The following is a 24796-nucleotide window of genomic DNA, read 5'->3' on the forward strand; positions in this document are numbered from 1 at the left end:
CCAAAATCACTCACATCGTGACCTGTATGAGGCCATGAGTAAGAGGGGCGCAGAGGGGATTTGATGCTGACCTACCCGGATCACAGTCGAGCCATATGGGAATTCTGAAGGAGGAGGGAGCCGTATCCTCACCCATCCTGAGACGCAGCACGAGATCCTTCTTATTCCAAGCGGTTCATGACTAGGCCAGTGGCGGACGTTGACCTCGCTGCCCACCTCATTGATGGTGCTGATATAGGCCCCGAATAGGAAGGTCCTCCGAGCACTTCCCGCATGCGTCCCTCCAATTTGTCTCCCACTTTTACTCGTCCACCTCCTTCTCGTTCGCAGCCTTGACAATTCCCCATCCACCAATCATACGTTGACACATCCTCTCGACACCCCTTCAGTCATCTAAACCGGTGAGCGAACCTCTACTCGCCCCTGCATTGCCAGCGTGGCCAGCGGGAACACATCACTGAGCGGTTGACTACAAAGACCTGCGCAATGCTCCTCTGCGCCATGGTCCTGACATGACCGCTTCAAGTTCCTCTCCTTCAAGACCACCCTTCCCGACCATAGCAACGAAGGCCTCCTCCACCTCTCAGTCTTCTCAATTGACCGTTGTCGCTGACAGCAGGGCCACACCGGGCCCTCGGTCCACCTCTCGAGCCCCTGCCATCACTAGATCCCGCCAGGATGCTTCCGCTCCAGACCCTACCTCAGAAAGAGCGACTCTGTCCCTGATCAGAAGGACGTTGGTGGCAGATGGAAGTCATGGTTCGGATCGGAGGGTGTCACCGGCACCAATTGAAGGGGTCTTACCGCCGCTTACCAGTTCCAACGAGGTAGATGTTCAGCTGTATGCAGTGGTTGCCATAGTCATCAAGGACTTTGTCAACTCCTGGTACTCCAAGATCACGCCAGACCGAACATTTGTGGATGAGGTCATTCAGATCATTGCTCATTGCAGTCGGGCTCTGGAACAGAGGATACGGCAGGTTGACATCACGGAGTTGATACTGGACGAGTTACCTGTGTTGGTTGAGAGGCATATCGCTGGTGAGCAGAAGAGCGTGAAAAGCCAAGTTGTGTCGTCCCGATATTGACCATGTTTCTCTGTCAGCCTACAGGACGGCCACTACTGCTCAAGCTGCTCTGCAATACGGCGAAACTCCCCGACGAATCTACCACGCCCTGAACCCACACCCGGCGCTCGACCCTTCTCTCCCACCGGAGCAGCAACAAGCCTACGAGTCTGCCCACCGACAACTTCTCATTCAGGGGGCATTGGCGGTCCTCTTACCAACCGAGGACCTGGCAAACGCATGTCTCAGAACATTGGTGAGCGATATCATCTCCGACCTCATCCTCGGACAGGCAGTGGCGGCGAAACTCTGCGAGCCGTGGTTCCTGCACGGGACTGTCTCAAAAGTGGTGGAGATAGTGACATCGCCTCCTACACATGCGTCTTCTACCAATGCCGTCAATGACCAGAAAATCCTTCAGCCAGACCGCCGTCAAAGCCGGCTGGAGCAGTTTGGCCTATTGAGTTCCAATACGGCCACTCCAGAGAATTATTCGTTGGCCCGGCACCAATCATCTCTTAGTGCGTGGTTCTGGAGACTGCTTCAGTACGCCTTCATCGCATACCAGTTGACGCGGTTCATTCTTGTCGGCCTGGCTTACGCGCACCATTCACCCCGGAGAACCCGCCATCAGCAGCAGCTCCTCGCCGGCTCCACAACGCCGCCGTCCAAAGACCAATTGCCCGTGCTGTCGACACGGCAAGTATCGGCCCCTGATAATCGATCCCCACGCGCTGTGATCAATTACAGAGTGTTCTCGTGCTTGTCGAGCATGCTCGATTTGGCCGTCCGCATGCCATGGCTGGCAAGCTCATTGGGGTTTTGGCAGCACCTGTTGACCACAGGCCCGGGCAGGTACGGTGCTGCCAATTCCACGCTGGACAAGTAAGTGCCACGTCTCTTCTTTTCTCTCTGCCTCTGACCCTCAGCCTCGCCCGTGTTCTCGACTCCATTTCCCCGTGCCCCCATCTGTCTCACTACGGGGGCTTCGGTAACCCTCTGATCCTTTTTTTATCTTGGGGGGATTGCATGAATCTCTGGTCATATGATGGATCAGAGCGATTGTGAGCCAATGGTCCTTGATATCAGCATGTGCGGGATACAAGACTCTTGCTCGGCATTCCCCTGTGTGAATCAGGAGGGTGTGGGACACGAGACGATACCGGTCTTCAGCCAATCCGGGCCGTTACGAGTAATGACGGTCACGCTTGTGTACGGTCACACTGCGCTTGTGTATTGTCACACTGCTCGATACGGCCTCCTATTGGACGGACTTGGACTCCCACGCCTTGCCAGATTCAACTGGTTTGTTTCTCCCTGGTTGTTGGTCTGGTGGTCATCCCCCCTAGCATCTCTCTTGTCTGCTGGTGGAGTTCGCCCGCTCATGCTCGTCGACCAACTGTACGTCAACGCCATGTCGACAAAGCTATCTTGAACGATCGACCATCGTGACGATCTTCAGGAAGCGACCACCTCGGGGCAGGCGACCGAAAAAAGCAAAAAGATGACTTGTTGCAGCCAATCGAATCTCCGGATTTATTGGGCTTTTCTCGCTTCCCTGGGAAAAGATGGTGCCAATTTTCGAACAAGGAGGGCGACATGGATCGGGCCCGCCCTTCTCCCCTCATGTCTCCCTGGAGCTGCCCTCCCCGATGCCCTGCAATTCTCCCAGACTGACGACCCCGACCTCGACCAATTACTGTCACGCAACTTGCTCAGTTCGCTAGTCTCGACTCTGAATCAGCGGACGGCCCCCCGAGTCCACAGTCCTCGATTTGCCCAAGGCAAAATCTCACCAGAAAGAGCCATTTTTGAAGTCGCTTACCAATGAAACACGTCGCTCCTCTGGCATTTTGAAAAAGGTGGCAGTTTGCGCCCCCGATTGGCCTATTCATTGCGCTTTTCCGCAATCGAATTCGAGTCAGATAAAGTCCGGCCTCCCACTTTCCTCAGCGGTAGTCGTCGGCTTCCTTCGGCACGTGCCGCGGGGACAAACCAGCTGCTCAGGCATTGCGATAATGGCTCTTTCGAAACCATATTCTTTTTACGTCACCACGCCGTTATAGCCCAACGGGCAGGTCGGAGACTGTCAGCCCAACCTCCCACGAATATCCGTTATCTGTCATTCACGTTCGTCGGGCCTGCAATCGTCAACGGCTCCGTTGGGTTCTTGTGTCACCCCGAGCGAACCTCGACGGGAAACTAGTCTGCGTCTCCAGTTCCAGAGACCCTTGGACTTACCAACTTCGGCTTGGGCATCCTTTTTTGCAATATTCTGCACCCAGCAACTCCACCCAAACCTAATTTTCTTTGCAAGTGGCGCTTCGAGAGTCGAAATCACTCGCTGGTCAGCTTTGAACAGTGGACACTGCGGACCACACCCTGAGTCCTGCGTCGTTTGGGCAGGAAGACTTGAAAACCCTTGATCCTAGTTTCCTGGTCATTCGAATCTGCTGCATACTGCCTGCAGAAACACTAGTCTCTCCTCGCAGTTTGCGCATCACTTGAAGCCATTTTTCTGCGACTTGCGGTGGGCTAGAACTGCGCCTGGACACATTGGGCTATTTTTCCAGGTATTTGCCATGCTTCTCGCTGGCCTAGATCACCAGGTCTTTCCGCGCTTGAGATGCGCAAGCAACCACGCCAATGCCAGTCCTGCGAACACATGCTCGCAACAGACTTTGCACGAACTATGCGGGCGGTTTTCGGCGCAGTCCGGTGCACCTCCTGAGTCCTGACGCCTTGTCCTACTCGGTCCACTGTAACGACGTGGATGTCAAGGTCACGTGAAACTCCTTGAAAGGTTCTGGAACTGTTTGGGTATCGAGTGATGGGCGTTGATGGGCAACGATGAGGCAAGTTGGGCAGCATTGAGGTGGTGATGGTGGTGTTTGGGTGTTCGAGATCCACCGGGTCGATCTACCGGACCCTCGCCTCGGTGAAGCGTGAAGCGCGAAGACAGGGCGATCCTGTGAACATCGAGCCACCAGAATCAACCGGCGACGAGAGCGACACCCTGACAGAACTTATTGAACCAGCTGAACAGCAGGCTGGGATGCTCACAACTCGCGTTGTTGCTTTGTTCAGATGGAAATGATGCTTCCGAGTGAGCGGTATTTGCTGACAATTGGTCTTTGGACAGATTCCTGTATCACACAATCTCCACACGCCTCTTCTCACCAGCATTGATCCCACCTCTCCTCCTGCAGATTCGAGTCCTCATATTTCCCAACAATAGTCTAGGTCCGCCTCCGCCGCCTCCTCCGTCTGTGGAAGAAGCACGAAAGATCCGCTCCAAGGCCGCCTCTGACATTCTCTCTCTGATACCTAAACCTGTGGGCAGGACATTCTTCGCTGTACGAAACGCCGAGAATGTTGAAGATGAGGAAATGCAAATGCGGATAGAAGTCGAGGAGAGATTACTGGGGTGGACAGACGATGCTGAGATGAACAAGTACCTCGTTTATGCCATTCTTGAGCACGTCCTCGTGAAGCTTGTGCCAGAGATGAAGGACAAGACGCCGTCTGAGCTTCTGGCCGAGAGAGGCGTGGATTGGGTTACGTCGGGAGAGAGTGAGAAGGCGGAGAAGTGGACTAATGGGACTTGAAGCTCGAACATAGGGAGGAGGGAGGAGGCAAATTCCAATGTGTGCAATATGTACAGGTACGAGGAACTGAAAATCTTGCTGTCGTTTTAGCCTCTGGATTCAAGTCACTTTGGCCACTGATCCCCCCTGTTTGCTAAGCTGAGACTGTAGAAGTAATCGAGCCGACCCTCTTCGAGGACGGACCGTTCCATCCCTTCCCCTTTTCTTCTCTGCTCTCTACTTTACATCCATGATTTCAGTTCACCACAAGACCCAAAAGGGTGCAGACAAAAGGGACCTCTTCTTACATATGCAAATTGCATCAAATCTATCCCACAAAAAGCCACCTACCTATCCACATCCGAATCTCCTTCGCGCCTTACGAAACCCTCCCAGCCCGTCATATCGTCTTTGTCCGCAGGCCCCGATTTTTCGAGAGCTCACACAAAGATGATACCCATGGAGATGTGCTACGAGTACGAATACATTTACGTTCGGCCCCCCAAGTCCCCGATCGATTCCTTGCGCTCTGCTCGGTCCAGCTGAGCAGCCGAGCGGGCTCTTCTCCTGCGTGCCCTTGTTTTAGGGAGCCGTCTATAACGCACCTACGTCCCAAACCCAGGAGAGAAGACGTTCAAAGAACACCCCCCAGGTTGAGGGAAGAGGATTGGAACAAAAGGTATGAGGACAGAACCAACCCCCTCTCTCTCTCTAGCTCTCTTTGAACATCACTATCTCCTATATATCCCGTCTTACATTCGGTATTACATATTCTCTGTCTCTCTATCATAAGTTTCACCACTTCTTCTCGGGAAGATATGAGGGAAACTTGGAAATCCCTTCCCCCCACCACTCTTTTCCTCTTGTCTGCACACGCAACACACGCAGGAAGAGAGGGACGGATGGATGGGTATGCAACAAAGAGAAAGAACCAAAAAAAAAAAGAGGAAGAACAAGAAAGATAAGCTCTTGCTCTACTTTACAAATCTGAAGGGGGTAAGGCGCGGAAGAAGAGAAGAAGAAAAAGAAAAAAAGAAAAAAAGAAAAAGAAAGGGAAAGAGAGATTTCTGTTCTTGTTTCTGTCTCTCTCTCTCCCCCTCCTTCTTCGTGCAGACTGTTTCCCTTTTCCTATATACATGTACACACCAATCCCCCTTTCCTCCCTCTTTCAAGTTGATTATTATCATCATTCTCCCTCTTTCTTTTTCGTTGTTCCGGAGCGTTTTTCTTTTCTTTTTTTTTTTTTTGGATCTACCCCAGTCCTGCCTACCCAGTTCTGCCATTGTCTGGGCCCAACACGCGCGTTCTACGGCTCTTTACTCCCTTCGGACTTATTGAGGGAGAAAGAAAAAAGGAGGGAGATAAATTACCAGAGGAGAAGGGAAGGGAAAAGTAAAGACGCAAAGAGAGCAGCAAGCAGCAATCATCACTGTCTCAATTATCCCACAAGTATATCGAGTACGTATATGTGTGTGTTTACGTATGTCTGTGTATTTGTACATCCCCTTTTTTTTCTTTTCTGGTTCCCAACTTTTGCAATACTATCGAGATTTTTCATTTCTATTTTAAACTGCGAACACGGGCGAAGACAAGACCAGACGAGCTTTCTTGCTCTGACTCCTGGATGGGATGGTCGAGTGCGTGTGCGCACGCAACCTGGCAAAACCAATACGACAGACCCGGGACCGGGCGCAGGGACGACGAGTAAGTGAGATGGCCTCCCCTCCCCTCCTACCCCCTTCCCCGTCCATCTCCCGTTCCCACTCACTCTCTATTTGCCCAGGCACGCACTACGGGCACGACTGGCCAAGGGGGCCCTATTATCCTCCCCAAAAAGCCACTTGGTTAAGCTGGGTCACTGCTAACTGCGCCCTCCCAAGAGAGGGCGTGAGAGAATCCAGTCCATAGTGGAGGGGAGAGAGCCGACACAACCACCGTACTCTTTTCTGTCCATTTTCACTTCCCTCTTCCTGACCACGGTCTCTCTGAAAGCCGGGAATCTGGCTCTGTGGAAAGGTCATGCTTCTTTTTGCACTCCCCCATACTCTCAGACTGTTCTTCTCAGAGTAGCGAGATTCACCACGGTTCCTCTGCGCTTTGTAGAGACTACTACCTGTCAAGCTAAATCCTTTTACTTCTTTCTTTTCCTCCCCACCTATCTTCAGGCTCTTTGAAGAATCGTCTCCAGAAAGCTTCGAACAAAGAAGGGTGGATTGTAATATGATGGAAAGAAAGGTGGCACAAATCGCAGAAAGTTGTCAAAAAGGGGAGACAGGTACAGGAGAAAAGTCAAGAGAAAATAGCTGCGAGAAGACGAGCCCATGAATGGGTTTCGCTCTCAAGACAACCCAGGAGGAAAGGGTGTGTATAACACCGTCAAGCCAACCATCTTGCTTCCGCCATCTCGCAAGGATGAAAGACCGGGTATCAGAAACAAGTGCCATTGTTCTGGGTCTCTGTATTTCCTTCTCTTCTAATGCTTGATTGAACAAATCGTGTGCCTCATATTTTCAGGTTTGAGAAGATCTGACTTTCTGTCAAGGACCAGAAAAAGTTGGACAATCACACCTTGCTTTTGAGGTTGCAGCATTTCAGGAGGGTTTAAGGCGGTTTCGACGCATTGATCTTATGTAGCTTCTCAGTTCTGTAAACTTCAGCAGCCAAGAGAGATAACTTCTCGACTCTGTAAACTTCGCTCCAGGTAGAACTCCCTTGCTTTCTAAGAGAGTATCCCATAGAACGAAATCATCGAGGTCTTGATAGTGCAGAAGGTCGATTGGTGGACTCCGAGTTCCTTAGGTCATTTGTTCTCAGGCGGTACACCTCCCCTTCCTTGCGCTCCAGTTGAATAGAGCAACTTCTTGCTAGAACTGTAGAGCGCGAGGGACAAAAGCGAGTGCCTTGTCGATCAAAAAGCCATGGTTGGCAATATTGCCCACCGAGTGTCGGTGACGAGTACTATTCTTCGAGTCTGACCTTTTTTGGCCGTTGCGAGCAATGTGGTGATCCCATTGGCAATGTCTCATCCCCAGAATTTGACTTTTCGGGCCATTTGGCCACTCGCCTCTTCAATTGGGAGGCTGATGTATAGTCCGCTCTCAGCTCTTTTGCGGCCCGGATCTCCACCTGGCTTGGGAGGAGCATCATTCGATCGTCGTTATAGGGAGCTTTATTCGCGGTCCGGTGGGCTGGTCATCTAGTCAGCAGGAACGAAGTTCCCCCAATGGAGGGTTTGAAGATGGAGACACTTTCTTCTGGCCAGACTGTGACATTTTCAGCAGTTCCATTGTTGGAGATAATCTGAGCTCACCGTCTTTTTGAGCCTCATGAGTGGCCAGGGATGGTCCATTCACCGAGCAGATGCAGTGATATGCCGTGATATTGGTACAAAAATTGTGGCCTCTTGTTGACATCGTTGTTACAAACGGACTTCTCCTTTACCCGAGACCCATGGCGTGCCTCGATGCGACACTCTCTTCCAGACTGTCCCAGACTAGACAGGGTTCTGCGGCGCGAAATCGAAGCCTGTGGTCTCAGTCGAACGTTCTCGCCTGCGGTTGTCTCTGAAACGTTGTGGCGAGATGAGAGATGAAGACGGCAGGGCAAGAGCCGAAGCGTGGGGAAGACACAACCTGGTCCTGAGGAGTAAGGATTGCCAAACGAGAATCTCTAGAGGCCGGAAGCAGAGATGTTGTCTCCTGGGACAGAAGAAAGGAGACGGCGGCAGAGAGGTACTCGGTCCAGCCGCAGGATTCGACCATAGTCAGCCAACGCCATTGGCGTTGATAGTCCCACGACCGAATGCCGCAATTCTGTCCTGTAATAGAAACTTGTCCTCACTCAACACAGAGTTGCGTATCTTGGATGGTACTCATTACTTTAGTCGGCACCCCCAAATCTCAGATCTGTCCTGGTCCATCTCATGTCAGAAGCATTTGAGTCGTCGTCGTTGGATTGGCCATGGAGCAGACCGGCACGGAGGAGCAACCGAGATGGCTTCGTTGGGCCTTGAAACCGGCTGGCGAAGCCGATGTCAGTGACTGGAACAGGAGTCGAGAGGAGAAAGGAACTGATGAGCTGAAGCATCGTCGACCGTCTTAGTCCGAGGTCGAGATGCAACTGCGATCGGCAAGGCACTTGTCCCCAAGGGTCGAGAGTAGCAACTGCTCCCTGCAATGGATTTTCCTCCGATAGCCTTGCTAGCCTCACTTTTATCCCGACCATCTCGCATGCAGTTTAATTCAGAGCATCTCTTGTGATCGATCAGCAGGATCTGCGCATGTCTCGCCTTGACATATCGCAGGGGGCAATAATGGGATTCTTGGTTCTGCATTGTTCTTTTGGACGTTGCGTGGGTTGTCATTGCTATCTCAGAAAAAGCCTCCCGAAGCTTGCGCTGCCGCTGTATATGATCCTAGCCCGACATATTCGCTGTGCTGTCGCTGACGCTGCCTTCTTTGAGACATAGCATTGGTTCAAAATGCTGCAGCATACAGCCGTATACCATACACCACAGAACCCTTCATGTGCACATCTGTCATGTCTGCTGTTTACACGTTGCTGCGTTGACAAGAAAACCTAGTTACTGGTTCAAAAGTTCCCCTAGAACGGGGAGAAAGAAGAGAAAGTTATACACTCGTGGTCCCATTCCCCGGCATCGACCCTCCCTCACGTCCTCACAAGCCATCCCCATTGTGCTTCCATGGCCTAGTTTCCAATGTCAATACAAGCGAAAAGAGAAAAAGGAAATCATACAACTTTGACATGTACTGTGGTACACGATCCATGACTGGATAAAGCCATCGATGTGGCCGAGAGAGAGAGAAACAGAACAGAACGTGAAAAGAAAATAAACCCAATCTCTTCAAACAATGTGATCCAGTCGCTCGATCGCTCGCTTGCACGCTCCCCTTTCTTCCCACACATACATGCCTTCATACAATGAATAAGGAGATTTCGCCTCGGGGCTGGGTAGTGTCTATGTGTGTGGTCGTCAGCGATCGTACCGGGGTGCCGCGTCCCGAAGAGAGAAATTCGTAGAGGCATCTTGCTCTCTGAAAGTCCGAAGCTGTTTCTCGTGACCAAGAATGTTGAAAAGATATGTCCTGGATCGATGCTCTGTCCCTGCGTGTCCGCTGATGGTAGATGTTCGTCATTCTCTTGCATGTCTGTATTTTCCCGTTCTTCAATGCTGGACACTGTTCGTAAACAAATGATTGTGTTCTCTTGCACGCTAAATGCAAAAGCAGCTGCGCCAGATACTTCAAAAAGGATTGTATCAATGAAAAAGAAAAAGCTCGCTGACCAACTTTGACCCCTGTGAGCCACGCTGCACTCAGGTCGAGATGCCGAGAATGGTTCTCTTTTTGGAGATGCGAGGGCTGTCCATGATATCGACTGGGTGCATCCCCCCTGGTAGAACTGGAGCTGTCGGCCGAAGGGCTTTGATTTTCGTTATCAGTTTACCAATCGCCAAGTAATCGTCGGGTTCCGCCACAGCCGGGTTCTGTTCCAGCAATGCTTTGGTGGCATGCAAGGCTCGAATGATATCTTCTTCAGCCGGCGAGGTCGGATTGCTAATAGGCGACGCATCTGCGGACCGCGGCAACGGTGGAGGCTGCATGGATGAGAACCGCGGCTGTTCAGGGTAATGGATGTCAGGAACGCTCTTGTGTCGTTTCATCATCTGCCGAGGATCGATGGCGGTAGGTCGAGGCTCTCCTATCGCCGCTCCTACTGTTGTCGCTGTCAGTGAGCGCACAGGTAGTGCGGGTCGGTTCTGACTAGAGGAGGAAGGACGTGAAGCCGTGCCCAAATTATGAGGGTAGGTCTGGCTTCTTTGACGACTAGAAGTGCCCAAGGTATCGTCCGCACACTCGAGCATGACTGTGCCATCTTGGTCACCGCGCGCCATTTCCACCGACATGGGTGACATAATGGACTCCGATGTGAGTTCACGATCAAGCTCCGGTTGAGTTTCGAACGTTGATTTCCCATCTCCAAAGTCAAAAAACTCCGCATTGGTCTCGATCTTGATCGGAGGCTCTTCGCTGTGCTCCTCAATGGCTGACATTGGAGGAGATACGAGACCATTGGACGACGTGGGGGAGCCGTCAAGAGGGGTTTGTGAGAGGGAAGTCGAGCTGGAATCCAGCACCGTCGAATCTGCATCGGTCCTGGGCGCAACGAGACGAACCTTGCGTTTGAATTTCTCCAGCCAGTCGGAGCTGGAAACTACCGCTTGGTCACTTCTACTGAAGGAGAATACCTGAGCTTGCTTCCGAAGATCTTCATCCGTGATTGAGTGCCCTTTCTTTTGTTGATTCTTGACCCAGTTGGTGAGGGTCTTCTCGAAGTCCGGTAATTTGGCCTTGGACTTCTTGATCGGGCTGACACTCTCCTCTTTCGGCTGGGGATTCATGTACTTGTCCCGCTGCCTCAGGATCTTGGATACCGTGCTACACGCTGTTAGTCCGCAGGCTACAATCCACCAGCACAGTGCGTCGAGCATACCTCCTCTCCACGTTGAACTTCGCTGGACAGGGTCAGAACGAACGAAAAAGCCGAGTACGATCACATACCTCCTATCTGGGTCTGCTTCATGGTCGGATTCTGCTCAGCCTCGATGCACATCTGACGACGCTCCTCGTCGGTCAACTTGCGGCGAGCCGTGCTCGCTTTGGCGCTGGTTGGTGTTATATCAGAAGCTGACCCTGCAGACAGTGGGGTCTGCATTGGTACAGCAGGTAAAATGGGCGGCTGGTAGGACCCCTGGGGTTGGCTAGCAAGCATACTTGGCCACAAAATGTTGTTAGGCACGACCAAGGGTGGTGGCATCGGTGCATGCGAGGATGCAAATGGCGGAGGTCGTTGTAAGGGATAAGCTGGTTCCATTGGCATCGGCGTGGTCTGGTGGTGGTGGTGGTGATGGTACTCGAATTGCGGAAATTCCTGCATTGGGGAGATCGCCGTTTGCGGGCTGGAGGAGTAACCGTTAGGGACACCGTTGGGAACGCCTATCCAGCCGTTCTGGCTATAGCCAGTAGGTTGCGAATCTTGATTATCTGGCGGCATGTTCAACAGAACCAACATCGAGATCTGAATCTCTGTGTGATACTATGTTGACTTGGGCGCCAATATGCTTTGGCGACGCATGCCACTGATCCTGGGTGAAGCTGTCACACGCTGCACGTAGCCAGCGGTCCCAGAAGGCTGGCTTGCACAACCCCAGAGCCTTGAGACCTTCAGAGAGGACCAAGGTACAGAGGGTGCTCAGAGACCGACGGGCGTGAGGTGTGCGGACCTGAGGTCAAGCTTGAGGGGGAGGAACGAGCATATGATAAAAGAGGGAACGTCTGAAAGCGGGTGTGTGTGGGGAGCACAGCTGATAGTAGTGAAGCCCAGACAGTCTGCACGGTGCAGGCGAGGTCGAGCTGGACGAATTGAGGAGTTAATATCGAACTGGGGTGGAATTTCGACCGGGGCCCGGACAGGCCTCGAGGAGAGAGTCGACCAGGGCTTGCTTCGAAGGCGCGAGGGGGCGTTATTTGGTGAAGCTTGGGCCGCAGGTGCTTAAAGCAGGGTTGTTGTATGGGCTGTTTTCCGATATTGCTTTGTCCTTGTTAGGGCTTGTGACGCTGGACAGGGCGTGGTGGTCCTCCTGTACCTTCACCCTCAACTCGAAACGTCTCTGCTTTGGAGGGCCACTGAGAGGAAAAGTCTCGATATGCTTTGGAAGGGGTCGTTCCGGAGGGAGGGTTTCCGACTGCAATCCGCACGCCTGCAGGTGGCAGACTAAAAACTTCAGGGCGGCAGACGAGCCTATTATGCAGAGGCTTAAGGAAGGTTAGCGGCAGCCCGGTAAAGGAACGGCCCTCACAAACTCTGCCGACTAGCACTGGGATTAGCACTGAGGAGGGGGGAACCCTTGCAGGCAGACTTAGGAAACTTAGGGATGAACAGGGCATGCGTTGGGGCTTGCCTAGGGTATAACGCACGGTCTTGCCAATCCTTCTTGTCGCCCGGACCCGCCTAGTTGTTCTCTCAATCCTTGACACGCCACTGTGAGCTGCCCCGTAGCGTCAACGCCGCCGACATAAATTGGTAGTTTGGTGAGTCGAGATGTTCAGCCGATGAAGGACAGGACGCTTATGCGTCGCAGCTTCACTAAAGATTCGCGACAAGGGGCTGAGGAGCAGGTTGAGATATCGGTCGCTTGCAGGAATCGGTTGTGCTTCTCTGGATGTTTCGAGAGACGGAGAAGGGAAGGAAGACGGACTAGAACATACCGCGGGCAGCCATTTGTACAAATGCAGACTCGCCCTCTGGCCACAAAAGTGAAGCCAATCCTGGTAGGCGTGTTGTGCTTTTGTGTCCCTCTGGTGCATCTCTCCTTACCTACAAGGACGAGTCGAGATTCATAAGCCCCACGCTGCTCGCAAAGAAACCGAGCGGCGTCGAATTATAGCGGAGCCAAATGAGCGAGTCGAGGATAACTGCTCGAATGAGTCGATGCAGAAAAGTTGCAATGGAGGCTATTCGTACAGCGCTCCGGCTAGCCTCGTCCCTTCCTGGACGGTCCGCTAGCTACCGAGCATGATGCGGGTGATCTCAGGCCGCAAGTGATTCCCTGCGGCCCATAGGATCTTCCATCGGCACAATCGCATGGCTCGTCCCTCTGGTTAAGGGCGAGTCGTTAGGAGACTGGGCCTCACTATTGTCGTGGCGTAAAAGATGGCAGTATTGCTGGTGGCCCCAGAACCCTCTCCCTGGGCAACCCCTGTCGTTTTGGTACTGTACAGTAAAGGCGTGACGATACCAGTACGGGGTTCGAGGGAGTGAGGGTATTTCTGCATCATCTGGTCAACCCGCACCCGTGGGGGCAGTGAGAACATAGGCGAATCCAAATGTCACCTGTGCGACAAAGCGTGGGTCCGTGGAGAGAAGCATGTCTGAACCGGCTGGGTGAATTTGGCGAGTGAGAGGGGACAAGAAGCCCGTGAGGAATTCACAATTGCTCACATTGGACTGTACCGAGTGGAGGTCATAGCCACCCGCGGTGGTTCCCTCACCTTGACTCGCCCCTTGACTCCCCGACAGCAACTGAGCCAGCGCTCATTTGGGCGACCAAGGGCAGCCTCCCTGGCCGAATATGGGCGGCGCCAGACGACTGAGGAGAGATGACGAGGAGCCAACTGGCACAGGAAACGAGCATTGGGCGCCATGGTTGGCGGGAGGGAAGGACTCGGCGGCAAGATAAAGGACGAAGGACAAATAGGACGAAGGCGCCCACAGCACGGAGTACTTGGTGGGTATGGGGAAGATTTTTCTGAGACTCCCGGCCCTGATCGTGAAGCCCAATCCGGCAGGCGAGTAGCGGGTGAGTACATGTTTCAAGCCCCATTGGAAGGAGGAAGATCATGTGGTAGACATTGTATGCTCCTGTTCAATCTCTGTGGTCAAAGGCAAAGCCGTCAAAGCTGAATAAAGGAAAAATGACGTTTTCCGGGAGCACTCCCAGGAACTCAACTGCCCAGATAATATCGCTGTGTAACGAGGACTACTTGGTACACTCATTTGCTGCCCTTTACTTGGTATACATTCGCATCCTTTCTTGTACAGGACAGTGACGATCCTTCCCAGTGTCTTCTCAGACTGACAACACTTCCTTTTGTCTGTCTCTATCCTGGACTCTCGATTATCTACGAGAAATGATACTCTTATCCCTCCTAACCCTCCCAACCCTTCCGAGGCCTCTCCTCCCTGCACCTCTATCGTCATAGGCGCATGCATCGCCAGGGGCTCCCTGATCCTTCACCACAAACGAAGCAGACCGTATAGGTACCTAGATCCACAATTTCAAGAGGGTTCCACGCCTGCTCGTAGCATGGGAACAAGGTTGGATGGGAAAATTGACCCTGCAAGGGATCCCTTCAACCTCTCGAGGCCTCAAGCAGCAGGTCGGTACGCGGAAACCTGCAGTGTTCGTGTCCTTGTTGAAACCCTGAGACGCGGCAGACTCGGGAAGCCTCCGAGCGTGTTCGTGGCGCTTTTAGGTGGAGGCCCAAATTCCCAAAGCCCATGAGTGAAGCAGACACTACCATCATACGAGATACTCATTGGGACCCAAGCCCCGCAGAGGAATACGGACGTTGGACTAGACAAGGGAGATCAGGGCAGTCGAATCGAGCTCTGCCTCGGAGGGGTAAGGAAGAGGTGGGTGCAAATTGGCCATCGTTGGCCATCGAAGCCCTTTGTCGACTCACCCAAAAGGTGTCCTCTGCGGGCAGCAGACCGAGCTGAATGCGCTTGCGCAAGAGCGAGTCCAACGACTGTTGCATGGACGTGGCATACTTCCAGGACAATCAAAGCAACGTTGGAACCCGTCGATGCATCTTGTGGAAGCTCCTCTCTCCTGCAGCCGAGTCTTCGACTGCCCATGTCAATGGTCGCGGGAACATGGTGCCGGGTCACCGATAAACTTGGGTCTACATATCAGCAGCAGAGCTGACCCTCCATGAGCAACGTCTTTTCATGCACCTTTCCCGCCTCGGCCGCCTCTTCAAATAACCCCATTGAGCGATCGTATTTGCAGCCTGACCTTGCAGCTCGTGCTCAGAAATGTCTGCGTAAGAGCGGAGAATTGGCCGTTGAGCTCATGCCAGGGCAGGGAAGCAATCCCAGCTTGCAAGCCTCTAGCGTGGATCCTCCCTTCACCGCGACCAACTTCTCCGCACTTGAAGCGCCAGCATCCTCAATCGGGACATCCAAGCCGCCATTTATCAGTATTAGTTTGTTTCAACAGGACAATTGCAGACGTCCTTTCGACATGTCCTTCTCTCTTCGTTGTCGTCATTGGCTGACGACGAGGCGGACTGGTTTTCCACCCTGCCGCTTTTACGTGCTGCACTGTTTTCAGCCCCTGATGTCAACCTCGTGGGAGAGTTTATATACGGAGTTCTGCGTCCCCTTCCGCTGCCAATAGACTCGACGTTCGAGCAGATAATGGCACATGTTTAAACCAGGTATATCAATGTGCCTCACTGACTACATTTGAGACGTTTTCCCACGTCAGGTGGGAGCTCTGTGGACCGAGTCCTTGTTCATGGCAAGAACGTTGAGCACCGAACCCTTTCGACCCTTCTCGCCCGCTGCGCCGCTTGAGGCAGGGCTTGGGCGAGTGGCCACCAGCATCGCGGCTGCATGGGGCTTTCTTCCGCCCGTTTGGGCAATAGAGTCCTAGCCCCTGATGCTGATTTAATGACCGAAGGCTAAGGGATAGGATGTTCTCGATCCGAAGACGCGGGGATGGCGGAAGAGTGAGGTATCTAGCCTCATTTAGCGGAAAAAGGGTCCGTGGTCGACGGTCCCAAACCTTGAGGCGGCATCAATCGTCCCATGCATGTTCATGTAGGATTGATAGGCAGACAGGGCTGTCGAGCTGAAACAAATGGAGGGTGCGACTTGCTTCACTTCTTGATGATAGTGACTGGATAAACAAGGTCAGCACGATGCGCAGTAAGCTTTGTGACAGGGGGCATTGTTGAACTCACTGATATCTTCGTCGGCCAATTCATGCGAAAGGCCTACCCGTTGGGGCTGATGCTTGACTGATCTACCGTAGACAATCGCATGCTTGAACTGCTCAACAATCGTCTTATGGATGGCATTGCACTAAGGAAAGGATTAGCAGCCGAAATTCCCCAGGATGATTGTCTCAGCTTACAAAGTCTTCGACAGTGGACGCGTTTTTCCTCAATACGACAGGAGCACTGTAGTCTGGCTGCTTTCCTTTTGGTTTGGTGTAAATACGTTTCAGTTGCAGCTTTTCCCACATCTGTTCCAAAAGCTCGTCGATGTTCCACCCGTGTTCGGAGCTGATAGGGACGGCATTCGGGATGCGGTAGAGTAAGTCCAGTTCCTCGATGGTGATCGAATCAATCTTGTTGAGCGCGTAGATGACGGGGATGTAGCTCCTGCTCTTGGCTTCCAGGACGTCGATCAAATCGTCAATCGTGGCGTCGCAGCGGATCGCAATATCAGCCGATGAGATACGATATTCATTCATGACAGCTTTGATTTCGTCATGGTCAATATGGGTCAGCGGAACCGTGCTCGTGATGTTCAAGCCCCCTTTGTCCTTCTTCTTGAAGACGATGTTGGGCGGCTCCTTGTTGATGCGGATGCCGAAACCCTCGAGCTCCGATTCAATGACCCGCTTATCAGTGAGCGGCTTGTTGACGTCGAGAACAATGAAGATGAGGTGGCAGGTTTTGGCGACGGCAATGACTTGACGGCCACGACCCTTGCCGTCTTTTGCACCCTGGATGATCCCCGGTAGGTCGAGCATTTGAATGGCGGCACCATTATACAAGACTTGACCGGGGACGGTAGTGAGAGTGGTGAATTCGTAGGCAGCAGCTTCGGAATGTTGGCCCGTCAATCGACTCATCAAGGTGGACTTTCCCACCGAAGGAAACCCAATAAAGCCGACGGATGCGACACCAGTTCTGGCGACATCGAATCCACTGCCACCGCCACCACCCGATGATGAAGGTGTCAAGAGCTCCCTCTTCAATTTTGCCAACTTGGCCTTGAGCTGGCCCAGATGAAAAGACGTGGCTTTGTTCTTCTGGGTCCGGGCCATCTCGGCCTCGATCTCCTTGATTTTGTCCACAGTTGTAGCCATCTTGGGCTATCCAAAGGTGATGTCCGAAGGGGGTAGTTACCGATCCGGGATCAGGACGAGAATGAGGCAGGTGATCGCCGAACCGCTGAGACAGGATCGGGTGCGTCGAAGGACCGCTGGGCAGTGATATTTGGGAACGAATTTCCGCAGTTGGTGCTGGTGGGGGACGGGACGACAGCTATCGCAGGAGGGTAGGAACGGGACAATAGGAGGACGCGGTGTAACAATCCTTTGCGACTTTTGTGCAACGTGAAATGATCAGAAGGACGGGTGTTGAAATGGCTTTGTACAGCCGCCACCACATGGCGGTTCGAGACAAAAATTGTGTGGATGGTGCCCCGCAGATGAAGGGTGTGGGCAACAGTTGGGTAGCCGACGAGGGGGCGCCGATGAGGTAACGGAATCTGGCGGTTTGGTGCCACCCAGGTGCCGTGGCGCCCCCCTGTGCTTTGCGAGTGTCCCTAGACCACCCCTTCCTATGCTCGGCCGTTAGGGCTGGTGGGCTCTAATACGGAGTACCTGCATGCCTAGCTCGCTAGGTGCTTGTCCGCCTACTTGGTGGGAATCGTGATCACCGAGTCACCTACCCAGGTACCCAAACCCCGTGACTCCGAGTACCTTGTCTCCCCTCCCGTACTTCGTATTATGTATGTCCTTCATTTGCAGTCCCCAAAGTGGCAGACTGGGCAGGTCATTCTTCCCGTCCCTTTGCCACTCATCTTCACACAGCCACTCAGAGAGCACCTGGCTCGATCACGCAATCGCTCATCCTCGAGACTGGACAATTTCCTTTCACCAGGCTTCAAGTCATTTAAATATCTGGCTCTCTAGAGGTTGTTAGCTCTTCTCCTGAACAGAGTGGATATATCAGAGCCTTGCCTGCCAGCCTTGTCATCCTCACCGTCCTCGTCCTCGTCCTCGTCGTCGCTGTCTCTACAATAAATTCATTGTGCAGTTTTTGCACTCTCTACCGCTCATTCCCGTTTAAGCTTTGATTCGCCCCTCTAAACATGCTCAGCGGGCCTCCCACCAATCTCGATCCTCCTGCACGACCAATCTTTGGCTCCCCGACGAGCCCGAACCACCCACTCTTGCCCTTCACGGCGTTCAACTGGTAAGGAAAAGATGGACACGAGGTCACAGGTTCGCCTTTCAACGGGCAACGACCAGCTCTCCGGAGGGGTCTTCAAGCCACTTGGCCAATTGCCCTGAGTCAATCCCCTCCGATGCTTACCTTCACCTTTTGGTCGCCGTGGTTCCTCCATCCCTCAGTCATGAGACAGGACAGCTGGGTCCGAGTACCTTGAAGGATAAAAACCTGAATTGGCTGCAGTTTTGCACGCTATCAAGTCCTCTACATGCGGCGCTGCATTCTTATCTAAAGGGCCAGCTTCACTCGTACACCGCCTCGATCATACCTCCCACCTTGCATTTATCCTCGTCCATCTTCCTTCCCTTCTCATTTTCGATAGTTTTCTTCCTCGCCACCCTCTCGAAAGTCTGCTTTGTCTGTCAGAATAGTCGTTCAGAGAACCACAATTTTCCTACAATGCTTTCATACCAACAGCCGCTCGGCGCTGCTGGTTCCTATATGCTCGATTCTGAACCGGCGTATACGTCTCACCACCATGGCCAACTCAGTCTGATCGATCCCTGCGACGAGTTCCACCGTCTCGTTCGAGCTCTGTCTGATGTCCTTGGCCCTTCTTCAGGTATCAACTCTGACGATGTGGACGAAAATGACTTGATACGCCTTATGGAACAATACACTTCCCAGGAAAAGCATTGGCGCCATTACTCCTTTGCCGATCCTAGCAGAAACTATACTCGCAACCTCGTGGACGAAGGAAACGGCAAATCCAACTTATTGGTGATAGTCTGGAACCCAGGAAGGTCTAGTCCGATACACGATCATGCAGACGCCCATTGTGTGATGAAGATCCTCAAAGGCAGTCTCAAGGAAACACTGTACGCCCTTCCACCTTGCTTGACTGAGAAGACGGCCTCGAATGGCGCCTTGACCCCTCCGCAAATTGTCAAGGAATCCACGTACCACGAAAACGAAGTTACCTACATCTCAGACAAGATTGGTTTGCACAAGATATCCAACCCTTCCAACGATGAGGTGGCCGTATCCCTCCACCTCTACACTCCGCCCCATGCGGCCAATTTTGGTTTCAACCTATTTGACGAGAAGACGGGGAAGCCAACGCACATGAAGCAAGCGGGCTTCTTCTCGGACCGGGGCAAGCCCATTGAAAAATGTAAGTTCGGGTCGTTTTGAACCTTTTTTTTGATCAACGCCACCGTCCTAACAGCTTACCACAGTCCAGCACGCCCTCTAGGGTCCCAGGTGTGCCAGGTGTCCCAACGACATTCGCAATGGTGTGACAGCCGTGTGTGACGTCTCCTTGATTTGAATGGTCTCTGGAAGAGGCCTGACCATCTACGAAAGTGTGTGCAGATACTTCAACATGGTTCTCACTTGGGGTCGATCAGGCATCCATGATATATGTTTCAACCCATTAGGTGTGGGAGATATATACGCCGCTACCACATTGATTCCCTTAACAGGGACAGGACAAGGAGGGCGATCGGTGTTGGGGCCTAATGTTTAGTCAGGGCCAGAAGACCCTGTTCAGTACTTCTGGAGTTCCATCCGAGCGTATGTTTTTCTGTTTCTGAGTGGAAGATACCATCTCTCGTCCACAAGTATGGACTGATGGCAAACTTGATGGATTACGACCAGCACATTCGTGTTACACTCTGGGCTTATCTTGTTCCACTGTAGCTACGTCTCCAAACCATCCTTCAGGGCGCTTTTCGGCCCCCGGGCCCTGAGTGAACTCGCTCTTGGGGACACCACTGAGAACTCTGATCCGAAAAGGATTTCTCCGTCCCACCTATCACAATAATTCGGGGGGCAATCTTTCAACGACACTGGACCTAGGGTCTCACGTCAGGCTGCTTGCTGACTTCATTCTCGCCATTTTGTCATCTTCCCGAATCAGCCCAAGCCAGGCCAGGCTTTACTCTCCCTTTCCCAATCGAGCGGCTAAAACCCAACCACCACCACGGCCACCAACACCACCCATGGGACGACATTCCCATCCATCGAATGGGCGTGCGTATTCTTCCAGGTTTCGTCCTGGTTCAGCGGATGCTGCTCTACGTGGCGATCTGCAATTTCCCTTGCTGTATAGGTGCTCTTGATCGGCCCCCTTGTCATCCTCGTCTCTTTCCTCTCGCGGATGTGAGTTGCGTATGTGGTGTTTGTGGTGGTCGAGAGCGTCAGGCCTGACATGTATGTCACCCTGTTAGTTCTGATACCATGCCAACTTGCACTCGCTCACCCTCTTGATTCCAAGGATATAATAATGCGAGACCTGTCGCTCAGACTCGATATTTCTTTATCTTTTTGAAATTCTCAATCCTTTTGTTGTCTCCTCTCCCCCCGAATGAGACGGGACACAAATTAAAAAAGGGAATGTGGTCGGCCCCAACAAAGTTGACGATCAATACTCGATGAAACATCAAATGTATATTGCCATCTGAAGAAGAGCCTCTTCTATATGCAAGCACCCTTCGTCGCAGAATCGGTCTTCCGGAACTCCCCTAACCCTGCAAGGCTGTCTCCGAGGACTTCTCCCAAGCATCAACATCCGAGCCCTGCACTGACGGGTCACGAGAGCACAAACAGAATGACATTCATGTCCACGTTCCCATCCCATCTCCCATCGCAGCACCAAGCACAGACTTTCCCAGAGATCCAAGCCCAACAACAGCCGAAACCACGACGCAGGACAACCCAAGCGTCGACAGCCACTCAATCATCCACCTCGACAAAGTCCGTCAGGTTCTTCCACCGTTCCTCGAGAACGACAACGAGATTGTCCTCGGTTGATTCCTCGGCGTCGACATCGAGCGAGAGTGATTCGATCAGAGACAACAGAGAGGAGACACGCGTGCGTCGCTGGGGCCGCAAGGCGATCAACGGCCTCGGAAGAGCGTTCAGCGCATATCCCCAGGGAAGATCCGTCGGGATTGTGTGGTATACCGGCTTCTAAGGACACCCTCGGGAACTTTTTGTCTATCCCCAAAAAAACAGAGCCCAGCAACAAGAGTCTCGAAAGAGGGGATTCAGCATGGTGACCACGGTGGTGGAAACGGGAGCGTCGCCAGAGCGATCCCGGGCCGGGAAGAACCTCTGGAACAAAGTGGTCGACGTGATGTTGTCCCCTTGCTCGGGAAGCAGAAAGAAGAGCACCAGGAAGACAAGTCAACAACAACAGAATCATCCCCTCTCCCAATTACAGCTCCAGGACCCCAAGGACAACATCAACTGGAGCACCTCGACCCTCGGGATGGAAACCGACCTCAACATGAACACTCCCCCGGGGCTCAGCATGGAGGATGCAAGAGAGATCCCGCTTTCCTCCATGCCGTGGTATCCTCCCCCGCCGTCGCCGGCACTCCTGCCACCCACGTCGTCGCGAAGCGGCCGCAGCAGACGCGGAAACAACGCCGCTGCTGCAGCAGGTGGTCATCATGCCACGACCAGCACAACGGGATCCAGTGCATCGTCGCCAGCACAGAGGCAAGGGCGACGGAGGCCGAGAGAACCTGTCTATCGAGACAGGGACTGGGAGTATCAAACTTATGGCGCGTGGATTATATTCTGATACTCTTCAAGGAACCTTACTTGGGGTTTAGCCATTGTACCCGAGTTCTTTGGCTGATTGTCGCTTGACACTGGCGAACAGACGTCCGGTCGGTCTAGGGTTGGGGATACACGATAGGGATTTGCCTGCCCTCGCGCGATGGATCGCGGGTTTTGATAGATGATGGGCCCCAGGCGTTGTAGTCCTTTATAATCATTCCTCTTTTGTCCATCGACGATAAAATCAACAATGTATTTTGATCTCAAAAAACCTCTATTCAAGTTCTCAAATACATCGGTTTTCTGTTTCCTTCGGTGCCGTCCTCAGTGCCTGTTCTCCTTGCGCTTTGGCTAGAGATAAGCTCATCGCGAAACATCAGCTGTCTCTAATATGGATGGCGGCCTCCTCGTCGACTACTGTGTCAGACTGTGCCTTTTAATTCTGACGTCGGCTTCCTAGGTACATAGGTACATAGGTACCTACCTAGGTACCTAGGTATCTAAGTCATGTATTTCACTTTCCCAACCGTCGGGGTGAACCAAAAGCCGCTCCTCACAACTCCCACTATCATGAATAACCACCACCACCATGATGGCAGACCCGAATCATTCCAAAACCCTCTTCTTTATCTCTGATGGTAGATATAACTCTATGTGACTGCCAAGCTCTAAAGCCCCTTTTTGTAAGGATGCCCGAAGGTATTAGGGCCTCACCACTTCCATACTCGTATCAAGGGGTTCATGTGTTGTTGGGGCCAAAACTGCCTTGGGCTTCCTGGCATCCTCTAAAATGCTACCTCGTACAGCAATCCATCCACAAAGAACAGGTGTGGTGCACCCTTGCTGGCCTGACTGGAGAGGACTTTTGCTGATAGTAAGACAGTGCCTGAGGCAGGGTATGCGGGCCATTCTCCATGTTGTTCGTCGAGGGCGCTGCCACCAACTGCCAGGAAGGAACTCCCGACTCCTGTTCCACTGAATCCTGCTCTGGTCGCAACGATGAAAGATTTCCAACTAAAGGTCTCACCTGTCCCGAGTATTGTCAATCTGATTCTTTTTGGAATGATACAAATGCCTTGACTATCTGAAGCTGAAGTGCATCGCCAATGATGCCACGGACAAGGTCAAAACCCCCAGGAACCACCTCATCGCAAATGATTGAGTCACGGCTAGAGCTGCAGCAGAACCACAGTCTCAAGCTACCCCTCTTCATGTCGCACGCCTTGGTCGATCTCTTTCTCATCCACAACCGGCAAATCCAGGTCGATCACAACAGGCTTATGAAACTTTTTGCCGCCCTTGTGAGGCCAATTTGAACCCATGAAAGCTGCATTGACCACACAAGTCTCCGCTCTTCCCTCTCGACCCGAAATTGCTTCCTGGTCAGACCTAGAGCTTGATGCTGGACCACCCTGACTACCAGTCCTGAGATGCCTGATGCTTGGAGAATCGATCGTAGAAGGGATTGGTCTCTCGGCCTTTTCAAAGTCAGGGAAAGGAGGGGTTGGGGGACCCGGGGCACCTGGGAAGGGGTTGCTTCTGTCTTGCTGATCTGTGCTCGCATCATCAACAGTGCCATCAACTTCAACACCCCGAATTCTTGACTGTGGTTTTTGTGGTATCAGGCTGCCAATGCTTCCATCATTGCGCAAAGCTAGGGCCTTGGCTCTCGAGGACAGATCGACAGTGAATTGCTTCTTAGAACCGGGCTCTGGGTCCACCCATCTTCGGACGTTCTGTTCTTTGTATCTGAGGTGGGGAGAGGATAGATCCCACGTGACGGCCTCAACACCATAGGCCTCATGGATATGCCCACACACGAATAGCTTGGGGCGAACCCTCCATAAAGCCTGACGGAGGATTTCGCATCCTGCTGTGCCACGTTTTCCAGATTCGTCACAGTGAAACTTGGCCGGCGTATGCGTCACCACGATATCTGAATCTAGAGGGATCTGATCCCATAATTGAGGAGCAGTTTCTGGCGAGTAGCCGAAGGCCCAAAAACCATGTGCTGGCGAGTATGGGGAACCAAAGACCTTGAGTATGGACACAAGACCAGCCCCGTGGTTGATGCGAACCTGCTTGGCCTCATGATTGAGGAAAACGACCGAAGGGTCCGCGCGCAGCAAGTCGAGGCAGCGCTGAGAATCTTCCGGTCTCTTATTGTGGAAGTAGCCTCCGTACATCTGATAGAATGGAACATCGCAAGTGACATCGTGGTTCCCGCAGACGACGATTTTGACCTGAAAAGGTGACCGCCTAATCCAGTCAACAGTCTTCTGAAGCTCTGAATACGTGCCTTGGTTAGTGAGATCGCCTGCGTGAACAAGAATGTGCCCAGCTGGCAGCTGGGGGGTTTGATTGTGGGTATCAGATATACAAACGATACGCGTCCTTCGGGTAGCCATGCTTGATGATAATGACATGCTTGATGGAAGGGGAGAGCAGGTCAAGCAGGAAGGGGTTTTCCCTATTTCTATCCCCGAATCAGGCGCTCCACGACGAGCAGTCGCAAGTGACTCATTTCACAATATGACAGTAGCTCCCGGTGCTCTCTTCGGTGAAGGCGCAGCTTTCCACCATCTTTGGAGTATCTCTCTCTCAGACAACTCTCTTTTCAGACACTTCACGACGAAACTGAAGGATCAGCCGAGTGGCGATAAGCAAGGGCGACCGCTTCGAGTGACTTTTGTTCCTTGCATTAGTTTCCTCGCTGCACAGCTTGCATATCCGAAGCCCAACCGAGTAAGAACACGTTGCAGGAAGAAGAAAAGAGTGCTTGTTGCTGCAGCGA

General features: G+C 52.6%; 6 protein-coding genes across 6 annotated transcripts; 3 read left to right on the plus strand and 3 right to left on the minus strand.

Annotated features, from left to right (window-relative positions):
- Nucleotides 1-512: 512 nt before the first annotated feature.
- On the plus strand, nucleotides 513-4675 carry Z520_03852 (uncharacterized protein; the record flags this gene model as incomplete). Its single annotated transcript, XM_016774362.1, has 3 exons — nucleotides 513-1041; nucleotides 1106-1952; nucleotides 4210-4675. 3 exons carry the CDS (start codon nucleotides 513-515, stop codon nucleotides 4673-4675), a joined length of 1842 nt encoding a protein of 613 aa, XP_016634289.1.
- Nucleotides 4676-9989: 5314 nt separating this feature from the next.
- On the minus strand, nucleotides 9990-11728 carry Z520_03853 (uncharacterized protein; the record flags this gene model as incomplete). Its single annotated transcript, XM_016774363.1, has 2 exons — nucleotides 9990-11134; nucleotides 11236-11728. 2 exons carry the CDS (start codon nucleotides 11726-11728, stop codon nucleotides 9990-9992), a joined length of 1638 nt encoding a protein of 545 aa, XP_016634290.1.
- A 4394-nt stretch (nucleotides 11729-16122) lies between these two features.
- On the minus strand, nucleotides 16123-17342 carry Z520_03854 (ribosome-interacting GTPase 1; the record flags this gene model as incomplete). The annotated part of the gene is made up of 3 exons (XM_016774364.1): nucleotides 16123-16142; nucleotides 16207-16327; nucleotides 16380-17342. The coding sequence occupies 3 exons, from the start codon at nucleotides 17340-17342 to the stop codon at nucleotides 16123-16125; spliced, it is 1104 nt and encodes a 367-aa protein (XP_016634291.1).
- A 1549-nt stretch (nucleotides 17343-18891) lies between these two features.
- Nucleotides 18892-19626, plus strand: Z520_03855 (uncharacterized protein; the record flags this gene model as incomplete). Its single annotated transcript, XM_016774365.1, has 1 exon — nucleotides 18892-19626. The coding sequence occupies one exon, from the start codon at nucleotides 18892-18894 to the stop codon at nucleotides 19624-19626; it is 735 nt and encodes a 244-aa protein (XP_016634292.1).
- A 1861-nt stretch (nucleotides 19627-21487) lies between these two features.
- Z520_03856 (uncharacterized protein) lies at nucleotides 21488-22024 on the plus strand (the record flags this gene model as incomplete). The annotated part of the gene is made up of 1 exon (XM_016774366.1): nucleotides 21488-22024. The coding sequence occupies one exon, from the start codon at nucleotides 21488-21490 to the stop codon at nucleotides 22022-22024; it is 537 nt and encodes a 178-aa protein (XP_016634293.1).
- Nucleotides 22025-23201: 1177 nt separating this feature from the next.
- Z520_03857 (uncharacterized protein) lies at nucleotides 23202-24410 on the minus strand (the record flags this gene model as incomplete). The annotated part of the gene is made up of 1 exon (XM_016774367.1): nucleotides 23202-24410. The coding sequence occupies one exon, from the start codon at nucleotides 24408-24410 to the stop codon at nucleotides 23202-23204; it is 1209 nt and encodes a 402-aa protein (XP_016634294.1).
- Nucleotides 24411-24796: the final 386 nt, after the last annotated feature.

Source organism: Fonsecaea multimorphosa (assembly GCF_000836435.1).
Source record: "Fonsecaea multimorphosa CBS 102226 unplaced genomic scaffold supercont1.6, whole genome shotgun sequence".
In the NCBI taxonomy this organism is placed as follows: Eukaryota; Fungi; Ascomycota; class Eurotiomycetes; order Chaetothyriales; family Herpotrichiellaceae; genus Fonsecaea; species Fonsecaea multimorphosa.